This window comes from Nerophis lumbriciformis, linkage group LG18 (assembly GCF_033978685.3).
Source record: "Nerophis lumbriciformis linkage group LG18, RoL_Nlum_v2.1, whole genome shotgun sequence".
NCBI lineage: Eukaryota > Metazoa > Chordata > Actinopteri > Syngnathiformes > Syngnathidae > Nerophis > Nerophis lumbriciformis.
The window spans coordinates 24,363,049-24,381,886 of record NC_084565.2 but is presented as its reverse complement, the minus strand read 5'-3'; the positions used below and the strand labels follow the sequence as shown (position 1 = coordinate 24,381,886).

General features: G+C 38.2%; 1 protein-coding gene across 2 annotated transcripts in view; it reads right to left on the bottom strand.

Moving 5' to 3' along the window:
• The window catches only part of cpamd8 (C3 and PZP like alpha-2-macroglobulin domain containing 8), a 139,367-nt gene that overhangs the window by 9,471 nt on the left and 111,058 nt on the right, over window positions 1-18,838 (bottom strand). For both annotated transcript variants that reach the window (XM_061977879.1, XM_061977880.1), the window contains 6 exons: window positions 15,480-15,739; window positions 15,326-15,413; window positions 5,094-5,168; window positions 4,646-4,751; window positions 4,396-4,506; window positions 4,119-4,328 (listed from right to left, as the gene is read on the bottom strand). In XM_061977879.1, the coding sequence (XP_061833863.1) occupies window positions 4,119-4,328; window positions 4,396-4,506; window positions 4,646-4,751; window positions 5,094-5,168; window positions 15,326-15,413; window positions 15,480-15,739 (850 nt within the window). The remainder of the gene's footprint in view (window positions 1-4,118; window positions 4,329-4,395; window positions 4,507-4,645; window positions 4,752-5,093; window positions 5,169-15,325; window positions 15,414-15,479; window positions 15,740-18,838) is intronic.

The following is an 18,838-nucleotide window of genomic DNA, read 5'->3' as shown; positions in this document are numbered from 1 at the left end:
CAGTGACCACAACATGCACACACTCCCTTTCCTCGCTGCCTGGAAGAGGATGGATGAACATGTGACCCCAACAATTTCCTGTCCTAGTAGGCAGTATCAGTCCCATAACAGGGGCGTGATGCTGCCTGTGCGAAAGGCTATTCGGCAAAATACCAAAGCGGGAATGAAGTTCGACACTCGCTTCTTTTCCCCTGTTGTGTTGAAAGTGATTGCTGCTGTCCACCAAGTGTTTTAGAAGTCACACATTGCAGAATGTGTCAAATACACATACCGCCTCTGTTAAAGTTAAAGTTAAAGTACCAATAATCGTCACACACACACTAAGTGTGGTGAGATTATCCTCTGCATTTGACCCATCACCCTCACCCCTCTGGGAAGTGAGGGGAGCAGTGAGCAGCAGCAGTGGCCGCGCCCGGGAATCACTTTTGGTGATTTAACCCCCAATTCCAACCCTTGATGCTGAGTGCCAAGCAGGGAGGTAATGGCTCCCATTTTTATAGTCTTTGGTATGACCCGGCCGGGGTTTGAACTCACGACCTACCGATATCAGGGCGGACACTTTTGCAACCCCATATCAGTGTATAAACAAAAACAGAAAAAGGTGTGCAAAACTGTCTAAAGCAGTGATTCTCGAGCTCCAACTAGCGGTACACCAAAGAAGTCTGTAAATATGTACTGTATACAACGTATCATTGTTAATGTTTTTGCATTTTGTGTAATGCTACAGTGACCAAAATATTAAATATACGTGTTAAATAAAACCACTCCTTTGTTTTTAATGGATAATAAAGTCCACCACGCTCCTGTATTTTAATGTTGGTAATTTGAGAGTTAAGTGTTTTCTGAGGTGGTACTTGGTGAAAAAGGAAATCATTTTTTAAATGTTTTTATTATTTTTGTATTACCGTATTTTTCGGAGTATAAGTCGCACCGGAGTATAAGTCGCACCGGCCGATAATGCATAATAAAGAAGGAAAAAAACATGTATAAGTCGCACTTTTTGGGGAAATTGATTTGATAAAACCCAACACCAAGAATAGACATTTGAAAGACAATTTAAAATAAATAAAGAATAGTGAACAACAGGCTGAATAAGTGTACGTTATATGAGGCATAAATAACCAACTGAGAACGTGCCTGGTATGTTAACGTAACATATTATGGTAAGAGTCATTCAAATAACGATAGCATATAGAACATGCTATATGTTTACCAAACAATCTGTCACTCCTAATCGCTAAATCCCAAGAAATCTTATACGTCTAGTCTCTTACGTGAATGAGCTAAATAATATTATTTGATATTTTACGGTAATGTGTTAATAATTTCACACATAAGTCGCTCCTGAGTATAAGTCGCACCCCCAGCCAAACTATGAAAAAAAACTGCGACATATAGTCCGAAAAATACGGTACTTTATTTTCCTATGATACTGTGCTGAGTCTTTCATTTATTTTGTACCATTTTCCATTTTGTCTATTATTTGTGCACTTTCATTTTTGAAGCTGTTGATTGACCACAGCTGTGACTATTTAAGTGCAGTGATTCTCGAGCTCCAACTAGCGGTACGCCAAAGAAGTCTGTAAATATGTACTGTATATAACGTATCATTGTTAATGTTTGTGCAATGTGTGTAATGCTACAGTGACCAAAATATTAAATATACGTGTTAAATAAAACTGCTCCCTTGTTTTTAATGGTAATAAAGTCTACTACGCTACCGTATTTTAATACTTCCTGAAAAAGTACACATTTTCGTATTACTTTATTTTCCTATTGTACAATTTACCATTTTGTCTATTATTTGTGCACGTTCATTTCTGAAGTTGTTGATTGACCACAGCTGTGACTATTTAAGTGCATCACTTCCTGTTAAAAAAAATTGCAAACTGACGAAGACCTTGTCGGAACCGGTCTGTGTTTTGGTAGCGCCTATGCAGTTTATATTAAAATGATAAGAAGGACACGAGTGTTGCTAACTTTGCTTTTTATTTAAGAGAAAGGTTTGGGAAGCACTGGTCTAAGGTATAGTCAAAATAAACTCCACATTTTTTCGGATTTGCACCAAAATTTAATAGGTTCTTTTTGGCTCAGTTTGCCATAATTTTTTATGGATTTGTTTTGCATATTCCTGCTAACTACCTGACCCAAAACAGTGTACTGTATTTTTCGGACTATAAGTCGCAGTTTTTTTCATAGTTTGGCTGGGGGGTGCGACTTATACTCAGGAGCGACTTATGTGTGAAATTATTATAAGTAAACAAACAATAAAAGTAAAATCGCAGTTAGAAAAAATTGCGCATGTAACTGCTTCCAGAGACTACATCGCTGTCAGGAACTATTAATCTCGCCTCGACTCCCAGAGAAAAAGATTGTGGATGACTGACAAGAGGGTTCACTCCAGTCATTTAATTCCGTTATTCAGGTGCTGAGAGTGATGCACAGAGTGAACTCTCTTGCACGCGTCCCCTGAATAGAAGCAAGAGACGAAGAAAACAAACAATGATGGCAATGAAGCAATGCCGGCAAAATTGTCGAGTTTATTTTCATTTATTGTTTCATTGATTGATTATCGGCCCAGGCCTTTGTTGTACTGTATTTTATATAGTTTTGTTTTACTATAATATTTTATGTTTAATTTGATATTGGTTAAAAAAAATGAAAGTAAACTTAAAATCAAAAGCCAATTTTTTTTTTTTCTAATTCCTTTTTTAAATATCTTAAACACAAGAAGTGAATTGACCTTAAATAATTTTTTAGATATGGAGAAGGTTTAGGATTAAATAAGGTCTGATTCTTCCTCCTCTTTTTCAAAAATGTGCAATTACTCTATGTAAATTGTTAAGCTTGAATGAAGTAAAAAAAAAAAAATTAAAATTATTTAATCTGATAACCATAAAAACACTTTTAAACTCCAAACACGCTGATTCTAAGCTGCCAATATAGTTACTAAATGTTTTATGAAGGCCAGGCGATAGTTTGACTCTAGAACAGGTTATTTCCGGTTTAATTTTTTTCCTCAGTGCATCATACCTGAGCAAACCAAAAGTCAACCACCAGAATATTTTGATTGATTGATTGATTGTTTCTAAATCTCAATGGAAACACTTATTTTAATTAATTATTTCTTAGGAAAATAAATTCCTGATTACCGTATTTTTCGGAGTATAAGTCGCTCCGGAGTATAAGTCGCACCTGCCAAAAATGCATAATAAAGAAGGAAAAAAACATATATAAGTCGCACTGGAGGCACCCGGCCAAACTATGAAAAAAACTGCGACTTACAGTCCGAAAAATACGGTACATTCATTTATATGGTCAATATTTAGATTTAGATTACGTTACTCATTCTGATTTTGTAATTACGTTAAGTTAGTCAAAAAAATTGTTTTTAAAAACTATAAATAAATTGTCGTAATGAATTCAGATACACAGTATGTATCATATTTTGCTTGTTCATAAAAAGAACATTACATATTCCCTCAATTAAACTGAAATCTTGTTTGACCAGAATAAACTGAAAAGTATAAAAAGATTACCGTCTTTTTCGGACTATAAGTCGCAGTTCTTTTTCATAGTTTGGCCGGGGGTGCGACTTATACTCAGGAGCGACTTATGTGTAAAATTATTAACACATTACCGTAAAATATCAAATAATATTATTTAGCTCATTCACGTAAGAGACTAGATGTATAAGATTTCATGGGATTTAGCGATTAGGAGTGACAGATTGTTTGGTAAACGTATAGCATGTTCTATATGTTATAGTTATTTGAATGACTCTTACCATAATATGTTACGTTAACATACCAGGCACGTTCTCAGTTGGTTATTTATGCCTCATATAACGTACACTTATTCAGCCTGTTGTTCACTATTCTTTATTTATTTTAAATTGCCTTTCAAATGTCTATTCTTGGTGTTGGATTTTATCAAATACATTTCCCCAAAAAATGCGACTTATACTCCAGTGCGACTTATATATGTTTTTTTCCTTCTTTATTATGCATTTTCGGCCGGTGCGACCTATACTCCGAAAAATACGGTACAGTTTAAAAAGAGTGCAATCCGCATTTTGGCTTTATTGTGTGTTAGTCATGTGATGCCAAAGTTCTTACTATGAGGACAATGGGCCATCGGGACCTGCTTGATGCGTGTTCCGTTCCTACAGGCAAACGCTTCCATCTGACACTGGTTCTGGTAGACCTGGCCATCGGACCCGCAGACCGGCTCCCCTTCGTAACCGCAGTCCCTGTAGCATGTGCAGCGCTCAAACTCCTCCTCCAAGCACCCAAACACATTGTTGCACTGGTTGGCCTGCACGAAGCCTTTAGAGATTTCACGTAAGGGACTGAAAGAATTAGGGACATCACGTGAATGTTGAGAAGGTCTCACCTGTCCAGTGATTGGAGGAACTCTCCACCTCGTTGCAAGAGGGTCCGTCGCATAGCTCCCGTGCTAAAGTGCTGCTCTCGCTGACATTGTAGAAGCGCGTGGCCTCGTAGGCTGTCAAACAAAATGCACAAAACAATGCACAAGCACATCAAAGTGTGAAAAAAAGAACCCTCTTCATAAATCAGACTGATGTATTCATGTGTTGTAACCATAAAGAGCAGTGCTTAAGAATACGCATCAGGAGGCACACCTGGTTCATAGTAGTCGTAGATCTTGACCGGAACAGGTGCTGTCTTGCCAACAATGTATTCCCTGACTGCTTGGAAGGCCACACACGTCATACACTGGCTAGAGATCTGACAAAACACACACACACACTTAGAAAAGCACTAAACATATCAACATGTGTACACTTTATGGACAAAAAGGGGCACAATTATTAGCCATGAGATTTGTTGCAGCTTTCACTTTTTTGGGAAGATTTTCTACACACGTGTGTATAAATCCCAATGTTCTTCTTCAAATTCAAACTCATCTAATCATAACGTTCATGCACATGGGAAGCACACAATTGTCCAAAATGTTTCGGTAAGAGGAAAAAGTCATTTAAACAGGTAACCCAACATATTATTGATTGATTAATTGACTAGGGCTGTTGACATACATTGGGAAACACTGGGGAAATGGATAAAACCTACCTCATCAAAATAGAACAACACCTTTCTGCCATTAAGCTCGTACCTCTTCAGACCCACACGCTTGTCCATCAGCAGCTGTTGAAGACACACAGAGAACTGACTAAATGAAAAAAATATGAATAAAACAAATAAAAAACACATTTATATACACACTCATATATATATATATATATATATATATATATATACACACACACATTTATATACACACTCATATATATATATATATACATACACACACACACACACACACACACACACATTTATACACACATATGTACACTTATACCGTATTTTTCGGAGTATAAGTCGCACCGGAGTATAAGTTGCACCTGCCGAAAATGCATAATAGAAAAGGAAAAAAACATGTATAAGTCACGCTTATATATATATATTATATATTCAAACTATGAAAAAAAACTGCGACTTATAGTCCGAAAAATACGGTACATATATACAAATACAAACATATTCATATGAATACATATACGTACATATATATACATATACATACATATATAACTCTACATATATACATATTTATATCCATATATAGATGTACAAACATGCATATAAATATATTCATACATATATGCGCATATATACACGTATATACATACATATGTACTAGGGCTGAAACGACGCGTCGACGTAGTCGACGTCATCGGTTACGTAAATACGTCGAAGACGTTTTTGTTCGTCGACGCGTCGCATATTTACGTCACACTAGCGTCATGGCGGAGCGCAAAGCAGACGATGCGAGCGGCGCGAGCGAGGGGAAAAAAGCACGCCAAAAGTCGTCAAAAGTGTGGGAGTATTTCAATAAACGGCCTAAGAAGAAACGCTACTTTTACTCCGCTACTTTTATCTACATTCAGCTCGCTACTCGCTACTAATTTTTATCGATCTGTTAATGCACGCTTTGTTTGTTTTGGTCTGTCAGACAGACCGTCAAAGTGCTTGCCTTACTGGTGACGTTTCACTTCGTTCCACCAATCAGATGCAGTCACTGGTGACGTTGGACCAATCAAACAGAGCCAGGGGTCACATGACCTGACTTAAACAAGTTGAAACAAGTTATTCGGGTGTTACCATTTAGTGGTCAATTGTACGGAATATGCACTGTACTGTGCAATCTACTAATAAAAGTTCCAATCAATCAATCAATCAATCAAAAGTGTGAAGGAAAAAAGACCCTTTTTTATTTCAACCGTAAAGACTGACTGCACAGTTCCTGTCTTCACAATAAAAGTCCCGCTCCATCGCGCCTGCGCTTTCAAAATAAGAGTCTCCGAAAGCCAGCGCAAACAAGCTAGCAAGCTACGGAGTTTGCCGCCAATGTATTTCTTGTAAAGTGTATAAAAACGAATATGGAAGGTGGACAAATAAGATGCCAAATAACAACCACTTTCATGTGGTATTAGACAGAAAGGAGGAACTTTTTTTCTCCTCCATTTGAAAACGTGGACGTTACCAGCACTGCTTCCTGATTACAATCAATGCAAGTCATCAGAATCAGGAAATACACCAACTTATATTCTAGTCTTCATGAAAGAAAGGAATCTATATGTTAAACATGCATGTATAACTATTAAAACACCTTTAACATGTAAACAAAAACGGCAAAATAAATAAATATAAATTATATACTGTATATATCAATGTATGTATATATATATGTGTGTGTGTGTGTAAATATATACATATATATATATATATATATGATATGTGTGTGTATGTTACTCAGTACTTGAGTAGTTTTTTCACAACATACTTTTTACTTTTACTCAAGTAAATATTTGGGTGACTACTCCTTACTTTTACTTGAGTAATAAATCTCTAAAGTAACAGTACTCTTACTTGAGTACAATTTCTGGCTACTCTACCCACCTCTGCTAATAATGTTGTTGTATGCACACTGTGTCGAGCGGAAATGGCCTATAATAGCAGCACAACGGCAGCGTTCTTGCCATCACCATCAACTAGTCAATCGTCCGCGTGAGTATACGTTGTCATCATTACACAAAAACATGAATGTGTCATTTGTATCTGCGTTGTAAATTCATAAACTAAAGCACCGTTTCGCTCTGAGAGGAGCGTTTGGCGTGCCTGTTCAGTGTTTACAAAGACGCGCTCCTCTTTAACGCTAACGTTAATTAGTTGTGCAAATACCTTTTACAACATTAACAGTTACGTATGCTATGTACAAACGAACAATTAACTTTCACTTCAATCATACTATCATTGTTGTGTTATTAAGCAAAATAAGCAAAAGTTTTACTTTTGTTGAAATGTTTACACTGTTGTTACAGAATATTTCGTTTTGCACTTTTTTGTATTGGATGTTTATCTTTATTTTTGCACATTTTAGCAAATAAGCAATACTTTTACTTTTGTTGAAATGTTTACACTGTTGTTACAGAATATTTCCGTTTTGCACTTTTTTGTATTGGATGTTTATCTTTATTTTTGCACATTTTAAAGCAAAATAAGCAATACTTTTACTTTTGAAATGCTTATACTATTGCAGAATATTAAGATTTGCACTGGATGTTTACTTTTATATTTGCACATTAAAAGCAAATAAGCTACTTTTAATTTTGTTAAATGTTAAAAGTTTTAAATGTTTACATTGTTACAGAATATTTTGTGGCCATACTTTTTTTTTTGTAAATAAAAGCCATGCCTTTTGAAAAAACTGGCCTACATTTATTTTTTCATCTTCATTTTAAATAAAAAAAATAATCGGTAAAAGGAAAAATAATCTATAGATTAATCGAAAAAAATAATCTATAGATTAATCGATAGAAAAATAATCGTTAGCTGCAGCCTTAATATGTACATACATATGTAAACATGTATATACACATAGATACATACTGTATATATAAATATATACTCACACATATGTATATATACATACTGTATACACACACATACATATATATATATATATATACTCACACATATGCATATATACACACACACACGTATATACATATATACAGTATATACACACACACACACACACACACACACACACACACATATATATATATATATATACATACACATACGGTACATACAGTATATGACATGAATAGTTGAAAATTAATGTAATGCGTGTGTTGCACAGCACTGACATTATTGTAGCTGTTACACAATACATAATATAAACAAATAGTGGAACCAAAGGATTCCTTTTTCCACATGGGCAAGTATTGATACATACATACACACATATACATTGTAGGGATTTACTTTCCAAAGGAGAAGTGTGGGCTACTTCTCATTTACAGTAAAACATGTCATTATAAATTCACAGTGAATTGCTGGCTAATGATTGCATTACTTTCACATTAACATTAACAGTAATTCACTGTTAGTTAAAGGCTGAAATATCAGGGAACTGTAATATTTACAGTAATTTGTTGTAAGGTTAGAGTGAAGTTTGATTACCATATTTTACTGTGACATAATACTGTTAAATGCTGTGAAACCCTGTTAAAGTTTTATAGTGTTATTTGTGTTTAACCTCTTTACATTTTTGGACATATTTAGTGTTTGGCGTAATTGGACCGCATCAGGCGGGGATAGAAATAAGCAAAAAGAAGACAGAAGATGTAATTGTGAGGACAAGACAGAGAGAGACAGCAATGAAAACAACAACAACAGAGCGACATCAGCACATACAATAGCTACAAATATGGTACCAATATTCATAAAAATAAATTACTGAAGTAAGGAGTAATAATACACCACTTAAACGGTCATTACATCTCCGGAATTATAATAATAATAATAATGATATTAATAGTAATAACAATATTAAAGAACGACAATATTTACCTCTATCATCCACATTATTATCAACTCAAATGTAGCAATGCATAAAATAGATGAATAAGTACATAAAAGAGAGGAGAAACAAGAAGAGATGTTAGCTTATACGGTGTTATGATAAGAATATGGCATGCTTCGTGGTGTCCTATGTTTTAGGTGATGTGGATGTGTAAGTGTGTACGTTTGTATGTATGAATATGCGTTTGGTAAAGCATGTATGTATACATGTGTATACATGTGTGTATATATGAAAATATGTGTTTGTCACCTACCGTATTTTTCGGAATTTAAATCGCAGTTTTTTTTCATAGTTTGGCCGGGGGTGCGACTTATACTCAGGAGCGACTTATGTGTGAAATTATTAACACATTACCGTAAAATATCAAATAATATTTGACGGCGTGGCGCAGTGGAAGACTGGCCGTGCGCGACCCGAGGGTCCCTGGTTCAATCCCCACCTAGTACCAACCTCGTCATGTCCGTTGTGTCCTGAGCAAGACACTTCACCCTTGCTCCTGATGGGTGCTGGTTAGCGCCTTGCATGGCAGCTCCCTCCATCAGTGTGTGAATGTGTGTGTGAATGGGTAAATGTGGAAGTAGTGTCAAAGCGCTTTGAGTACCTTGAAGGTAGAAAAGCGCTATACAAGTACAACCCATTTATCATTTATTATTTATAATATTATTTAGCTAATTCACGTAAGAGACTAGACGTATAAGATTTCATGGGATTTAGCGATTAGGAGTGACAGATTGTTTGGTAAACGTATAGCATGTTCTATATGTTATAGTTATTTGAATGACTCTTACCATAATATGTTACGTTAACATACCAGGCACGTTCTCAGTTGGTTATTTATGCCTCATATAACGTACACTTATTCAGCCTGTTGTTCACTATTCTTTATTTATTTTAAATTGCCTTTCAAATGTCTATTCTTGGTGTTGGGTTTCATCAAATAAATTTCCCCCAAAAATGCGACTAATATATGTTTTTTTCCTTCTTTATTATGCATTTTCGGCAGGTGCGACTTATACTCCGAAAAATACGGTAGTATGTGTGGAGAACCAAATGATTCGAATGTGTAATTTGCGAAAATAATAATTTTATAAAATGCCTCACATGTGTAATAGCAAAATTTTTTGTTGTTGTTGTTTTTTTTGCCTTTTTTGTGTGATGTCTGACTGCTGGAATAATATGATGTCGACCACAGAACGGGGACAATAACCTTTTGTGACAAAGCGGTAACAAGCATCTTTGTCCTGGCTGAGTCAAAAACAACAACAGGTCATTTTCTTGAGGCAACCGGTCACTTTATGCTACTTCATATCCTCCCTCAGTTTGTCCACTTTTGCCTGTTATCACTTCATTAATGTAACTTCCTTTTAAAAATGCGCATGTTGAACTGTTACTTAAAAAAAAATTGGCCACTAAAAGTTTTATGACGGCGACAATTTGACTCCAAATCGAATGCATTTACTTATACTGTAAATCAATTTACTACTGCAGTAGTAATCAGCACCACAGTGGATTGGACAGCTCCATCTCAACCCTAATTAACACTGGATTAAAATAGACAAACCTTTCAGTGTGTCATGAAGCTCATTGTAAACCCTTTAACTTTCACATAATGTTGTACAGTCATATATGACATCTATTTACATCTGGCCATCAAAAAGGCCAACAATTTTGACGATATAGAAATACATAAATTCATCACCTGCTTTCTACCTACTACCTGGAATGCTGTGAGCGACGTGCACACAACAGGGCCAGGTATCCATGACCTTATGCACTTGTTGTTTTGCCTATCTGAGTGGAAGCATAGTCAACTTTCAGAGCTAATTTCCCCCCACAAGGCGATTTTTTATTCTGTCAAAAAAGGTTGGCAGCCTTCGGACAGTGGGGGTTTATGAGGTGTTCAGCCTGAGCTGGCGCCACCACCAAGACACAAACACCAACACACACAAACTGTACCCAACTTTTAGAAAAGTATTGTTTATCTATACAATAACAGAAAACAAATCTCACGATCTGGGTCTTAAATTATCAAGACTGGTTGATCGATCACCAAAAACTATTTGTCGAGCATCCACAAAAGTAAGCAAGACGGGAGTAATGAGGCCACGCCTGCCACCGTAAATTGAGGAATGCAAGCGGCAGTCGGGCAGGCAGCAATAAACATCCGAGGGAGGATAGCGGGGGTGTAAACTGAGCTTATTAGCCGCTACATGTCAGGTCAACGTGAGCTGACACAAATGCACTAGTATTCATTGGCACGCATGCATGCATGTGTGTCTGCAACATCTACTAAGCAAGTCAGAAATGAGCCTCTTTTAGGTGGAATCATGCAGACTGAAGCTCTTTCGCTGTACAGTAATGAAGTGCATGTATCAGCAGTGCGAGTCAATGCACTGAAGCAGACACGCTCACTGGACACTTCATTAAGTATACCTGCAACAGCCAGTACAAGAGCCACATTGAATTTAATCTTTTTTATGTAGCTAAATGAGGCAATTGAAATATAGAGAACAGCTCTTCAACCACAATAATAAAAATATATTGTTACATTTTTCAAAACTGACCAATATAAAAAGGTGAAATTGTTTTATATCAGACTGAAAATAACAGAAAATCCCTCAGACATTTAGGGTGCATTTTTTGTTACATCTCAGCCGGTAAAACAGAACACTATACATTAACAAATAAATATATATTCAACCTCAACAAGGCATTTTTAAAGGGGTCCTATTATGCAAAATCAACTTTTCTTACATATTGGTACCGGTTTTTGTGTATTTGGGACCTGTATACAGGTAAGTCCTGAAAATGTTAAATCAAACCATGGAGGCACTACAGAGATATTTATGAAACAATCTTGCCCCAATTCCATACTTTCTCCAAACAAGCCGTTTGACCAATTTGTGACGTTTTGTCCCAATTGTGACATCAACGAATAACTGGTAAAATAGTAGAAATGTACCAGGAGATCTTTGCGCAAGTCCGCCATTGTAGTTAATAGGTTAATTTTTTTTGCTCTATCCTCTTGTTGTGGGACAGACTGGCTCGTACATGCACATGCATCTTCCGCTGTTCCCATTTTTTAAACAAATTAGCATAGTTTTAACTCGCTATAGAAACTCTAAAAACTACAACATGAATGACGAGGAGAGGACGCTGTTGAAGTGGAGGCACATAAATGAGACCGCCCACAAAACAGCGCATCCACAAAGCTGCTTGAAGATTGTCTGTAAAACATAATCTATGCAAAATTTTGACCAATGAACCACCATTACATGTTATTCAGACCACAAGGAAGTGTTTTGAATGTAGAAAAAATATTATTATGACCCGTTTAACTGGATTTTCCAAATTAAGCGCATAACATGCTCCAAACACTGTTTGATAAGGGTGGGCATACTATAAGTCGCAGTTTTTTTCATAGTTTGGCCGGGGGTGCGACTTATACTCAGGAGCGACTTATGTGTGAAATTATTAACACATTACGTAAAATATCAAATAATATTATTTAGCTCATTCACGTAAGAGACTAGACGTATAAGATTTCATGGGATTTAGCGATTAGGAGTGACAGATTGTTTGGTAAACGTATAGCATGTTCTATATGTTATAGTTATTTGAATGACTCTTACCATAATATGTTACGTTAACATACCAGGCACGTTCTCAGTTGGTTATTTATGCCTCATATAATGTACACTTATTCAGCCTGTTGTTCACTATTCTTTATTTATTTTAAATTGCCTTTCAAATGTCTATTCTTGGTGTTGGGTTTCATCAAATAAATTTCCCCCAAAAATGCGACTAATATATGTTTTTTTCCTTCTTTATTATGCATTTTCGGCAGGTGCGACTTATACTCTGGTGCAACTTATACTCCAAAAAATACGGTAGTCAAAATCCTGATATCATCGGTGTCCGACAAATATCATGTATGTCTTAGTTTTGAACCAGATTGAACATCATATTCATGATTTCTCATATATTTCTAATTTAAAAAAACAACATTCACACTGCATGTCAATTCCGATTTTTTTGCCCATATGCAACCTTTATCTGATTTATTCATGTACGAGTGAACAGTGCAATTCCACATTTTTCATATCTGACCCAAGCCTCTTTCGTATGTGGATATAAATCGGTGCGATGCGTCCTCAATGTGAACACTCCCGAGCTCAGGTTAAAAAAATGTTGAGTTTGATTGCACAAAATCCTTGAAATTGCCACAAATGCGCCACTACTGAGACCAACTAAAGCGGAAGCCATATTTACTTCCGTAAACATTACAGTGCGTGCGACGTCATGACGTCATGTCCGCATGCGGGTCAGATTGCATTCACATTAGAAAACCCTTTTTTTTTTGTAATGTAAATGGCCACTGAAAATAAAAGATTTGACAAAAAAATCCGAATTGGACATCCGACACTGCAGTGTGAACGTATTGTGATTTGTGAAGTAAATATATTTATACAGTGCTTTTTCCCAAGTGACTCAAAGCGTTTCAAGGTTTAACCCATTATCTACATCTTTAAAGGGGAACATTATCACCAGACCTATGTAAGCGTCAATATATACCTTGATGTTGCAGAAAAAAGACCATATATTTTTTTAACCGATTTCCGAACTCTAAATGGGTGAATTTTGGTGAATTAAACGCCTTTCTAATATTCGCTCTCCGAGCGATGACGTCACAACGTGACGTCACATCGGGAAGCAATCCGCCATTTTCTCAAACACCGAGTCAAATTAGCTCTGTTATTTTCCGTTTTTTCGACTGTTTTCCGTACCTTGGAGACATCATGCCTCGTCGGTGTGTTGTCGGAGGGTGTAACAACACGAACAGGGACGGATTCAAGTTGCACCAGTAGCCCAAAGATGTGAAAGTGGCAAGAAATTGGACGTTTGTTCCGCACACTTTACCGACGAAAGCTATGTGTCGTCTGCGACACTCAAAGCAGGTGCATTTCCAACGATAAAGTCAAAGAAATCTGCCGCCAGACCCCATTGAATCTGCCAGAGTGTGTGAGCAATTCAGGGACAAAGGACCTCGGTAGCACGGCAAGCAATGGCGGCAGTTTGTTCCCGCAGACGAGCGAGCTAAACCCCCTGGATGTCTTGGCTCACACCGTCCCTTATGCCACCGAAGATGATCAAGAGAAGAATATCGACCCTAGCTTCCCTGGCCTGCTGACACCAACTCCAAAACTGGACAGATCAGCTTTCAGGAAAAGAGCGCGGATGAGGGTATGTCTACAGAATATATTAATTGATGAAAATTGGGCTGTCTGCACTCTCAAAGTGCATGTTGTTGCCAAATGTATTTCATATGCTGTAAACCTAGTTCATAGTTGTTATTTTCCTTTAATGCCAAACAAACACATACCAATCGTTGGTTAGAAGGCGATCGCCGAATTCGTCCTCGCTTTCTCCCGTGTCGCTGGCTGTCGTGTCGTTTTCGTCGGTTTTGCTTGCATACGGTTCAAACCGATATGGCTCAATAGCTTCAGTTTCTTCTTCAATTTCGTTTTCGCTACCTGCCTCCACACTACAACCATCCGTTTCAATACATGCGTAATCTGTTGAATCGCTTAAGCCGCTGAAATCCGAGTCTGAATCCGAGCTAATGTCGCTATAGCTTGCTGTTCTATGCGCCATGTTTGTTTGAGTTGGTATCACTACGTGACGTAACAGGAAAATGGACGGGTGTTTATAACGATGGTTAAAATCAGGCACTTTGAAGCTTTTTTTAGGGATATTGCGTGACGGGAAAAATTTTGAAAAAAACTTCGAAAAATAAAATAAGCCACTAGGAACTGATTTTTAATGGTTTTAACCCTTCTGAAATTGTGATAATGTTCCCCTTTAAGATACATTTAAACCCGTGTGGGTGTCACTGGGAGCAGGTGGGTAAAGTGTCTTGCCCAGGGAAACAACGGCAGGGACTAGGATGGCTGGAGCGGGAATCGAATCTGGAACCCCTTAAGTTGCTAACATAGCCTTAGTTGTGGGCTGGACAGCAACAAGCTTTTCACTATGCAGCCAGTGTAAATGCTTAGCAAACTGGACCAAAAGTACACACCATATTTTTTATTATCATCAAAGCCTCAGACTGCTTTATGGCAGTTCAAGTTCTACTGCATAAAGCACAGCATTAAAAGCATGGGCCCTTCCTGCAAGGTGAGCATGTGTAAGCCTGAGGTTAGCAAAGAAAGCAGAGCATACTTGTCAAATGGCCACCAGATGTGGACACATCTGTCTTTTCCTACCTGATGTACTTTCCTGGTGTCCATCTGTGAGTCACTAAGACTAACAGCAAGTCATAGCCAGGACGATTTATGAAGATGATCTGAGTTAGTTTGATTCTACGTACCCTCTCAAGACTTTCAACATCTGCTCTGAAACCCGAGATCATGGGGACCTCGATGACGGCCATGTTCGATGAGCCTGAATGAAGCCACCTGGAAAGAGAGGTGAGGTCAGCATAGGATTGGAAATTATGTGTGCAGCCAAAGTTGCAATTTAACCTAGCGCAAACTTCTAAGGAGATGTGAAAGTCCATTTTGTCCTGGTGAGCTGCGGGGTCGTCGTCGTCGATAGGGGACCGGCGCTTGCGGTTGAGCTCAGATCGGTTGTCGGCGCGGCTCCGAGGGCGCGAAGCGGGATGACGGGAGGAGGAGGAGGGTAGCGGCTGTAGATGGCGTTCATGGAGAGGCTCTTTGAGGTCCACCTTGAGCTGGAAAGCCGGCTTGGATACTGGGTCAGGTACGTTGTAGGAAACGTCAATCTACACAAAAGTAGAGTCGAGTTTCAGCAAAAAAATATACAAATACAGTGGGACCTCAACTTGACAGTTCCCCAATAAGTGCTCTGTGATAAGAGATCTCTCCCTGGCATTTGTTCAGCTTTAAAGGCCTACTGAAACCCACTACTACCGACCACGCAGTCTGACAGTTTATATATCAATGATGAAATCTTAACATTGCAACACATGCCAATACGGCCGGATTAGCTTACTAAAGTGCAATTTTAAATTTCGCGCGAAATATCCTGGTGAAAACATCTCGGTATGATGACGTCTGCGCGTGACGTCACGGATTGTAGAGGACATTTTGGGACAGCATGGTGGCCAGCTATTAAGTCGTCTGTTTTCATCGCAAAATTCCACAGTATTCTGGACATCTGTGTTGGTGAATCTTTTGCAATTTGTTCAATGAACAATGGCGACAGCAAGGAAGAAAGCTGGAGGTGGGAAGCGGTGTATTGCGGCAGGTGTTGTGCCGGATAACGCACCCCCGCCGTGGAATGCACCCCCTGACTGTTGTGCCGGATAACACAGCCGGTTTCATTGTTTACATTCCCGAAAGATGACAGTCAAGCTTTACCATTGGCCTGTGGAGAACTGGGACAACAGAGACTCTTACCAGGAGGACTTTGAGTTGGATACGCAAACACGGTACCGTGAGTACGCATGCAGCTGCGGCTTCCAAACATTTGATCGCTTGCCCGTACGTGCGTGCCGCTATGTGCATGTCACGTACGTAACTTTGGGGACTTCGGGGAAATATATGTGCTGTATGAACTTTGGGGAGGTGAACGGTACTTTGGGCTGTGGGATTGAGTGTGTTGTGCAGGTGTTTGAGTTGTATTGGCGGGTTATATGGACGGGAGGGGGGAGGTGTTTGTTATGCGGGATTAATTTGTGGCATATTAAATATAAGCCTGGTTGTGTTGTGGCTAATAGAGTATATATATGTCTTGTGTTTATTTACTGTTTTAGTCATTCCCAGCTGAATATCAGGTCCCACCCGCCTCTCACAGCATCTTCCCTATCTGAATCGCTCCCACTGCCCTCTAGTCCTTCACTCTCAATTTCCTCATCCACAAATCTTTCATCCTCGCTCAAATTAATGGGGAAATCATCACTTTCTCGGTCCGAATCGCTCTCGCTGCTGGTGGCCATGATTGTAAACAATGTGCGGATGTGAGGAGCTCCACAACCTGTGACGTCACGCTACTCGTCTGCTACTTCCGGTACAAGCAAGGCTTTTTTTATCAGCGACCAAAAGTTGCGAACTTTATCGTCAATGTTCTCTACTAAATCCTTTCAGCAAAAATATGGCAATATCGCGAAATGATTAAGTATGACACATAGAATGGACCTGCTATCCCTGTTTAAATAAGAAATTCGCATTTCAGTAGGCCTTTAAGTTGCAAGCAAGAATTAGAGTTACAAGCATTAGATGGCATAGAATATGTCACTGTGAACCCATCCAAAACATCTACGGCCTCATGTAACAAGCTTGCATATGCACAAAAACCTGCCGTACGCCCCTTTTCCACAGCAAAGTTGAAATGTATCAAGACTAATGTTGATGTGGAATTTTTATAGGCTGTAGATACTTCAGCCACAGACAGAGGTGATGCTGGGCAACATTTCACATAAAGAAGTGACAACTTTTACTCCTCAGACTAGAGAAGTCCGATAATATCGGACTGCCAATATTATCGGCCGGTAAATGCTTTAAAATGTAATATCGAAAATTATCGGTATCGGTTACAAAATTATCGGTATCGGTTTCAAAAAGTAAAATGTATGACTTTATGACTATGAATTTATGACAGAGCGCCAATAAACCTTAAAGGCACTGCCTTTGCGTGCCGGCCCAATCACATAATATCTACGGCTTTTCACACACACAAGTGAATGTCATGCCGTATAAACAACTTTAACACTGTTACAAATATGTGTCACACTGTGAACCCACACCAAACAAGAATGACAAACACATTTTGAGAGAAACATCCGCACCGTAACACAACATAAACACAACAGAACAAATACCCAGAACCCCTTGCAGCACTAACTCTTCCGGGACGCTACAATATACACCCCCCCCGCCCACATCAACCCGCCCCCCGCAACCCCGCCCACCTCAACCTCCTCATGCTCGCTCAGGGAGAGCATGTCCCAAATTCCAAGCTGCTGTTTTGAGGCATGTTAAAAAAAATAACGCACTTTGTGACTTCAATAATAAATATGGCAGTGCCATGTTGGCATTTTTTTTCCATAACTTGAGTTGATTTATTTTGAAAAACCTTGTTACATTGTTTAATGCATCCAGCGGGGCATCACAACAAAATTAGGCATAATAATGTGTTAATTTCACGACTGTATATATCGGTATCGGTTGATATCGGAATCGGTAATTAAGAGTTGGACAATATCGGAATATCGGATATCGGCAAAAAAGCCATTATTGGACATCTCTACCTCAGACCGATTGATGTGCCCATCAGACACTTATGAACAACTAGAAATCCACAGAACTGATGTTACATGAGGCCCCTGGAACCTCATGTATAAAGAGTTGCATGGATTTCCGACTAAAAGTAAATACAGAAAACATTGTATGCAAGTAAAAAAAATCAGATGTATTCAAGTGTGCGCACGCACAAATCCATGCACATTACTTTTTTTTTTACATCCCAATCAAATATGGAGAAGCTGCGAGTGGTGTGTTTGACGGAAAAGTAGCTGGAAGTAGATATTGTAAAAGTCACTGCACAGGGTATAGTCTGTTAAGTTTTGTTACATATTTTCTTAAAACTACTGTCGTTTTTAGTGGTACATTCTATTGTATGTTTTTTTTTTTTTTTTATATTTCTCATCTAAAAGTTTTTTTTTTAATTTTTAGGAATGTTACATGTTAAAAATGTGATTTCATTTCAAAGGAAAGCGTTGATTTGAGATACAAGTGTTTTAAATTAGGAGTTAAGAGAGAGTCACAGAACCGATTAAGCTCCAAAGTTGAGGTTCTACTGTACAGTGGAATGTCACATAATTGGACAATTTGCAGTCTTAAAAGTAAGAGAAAATTTCAAC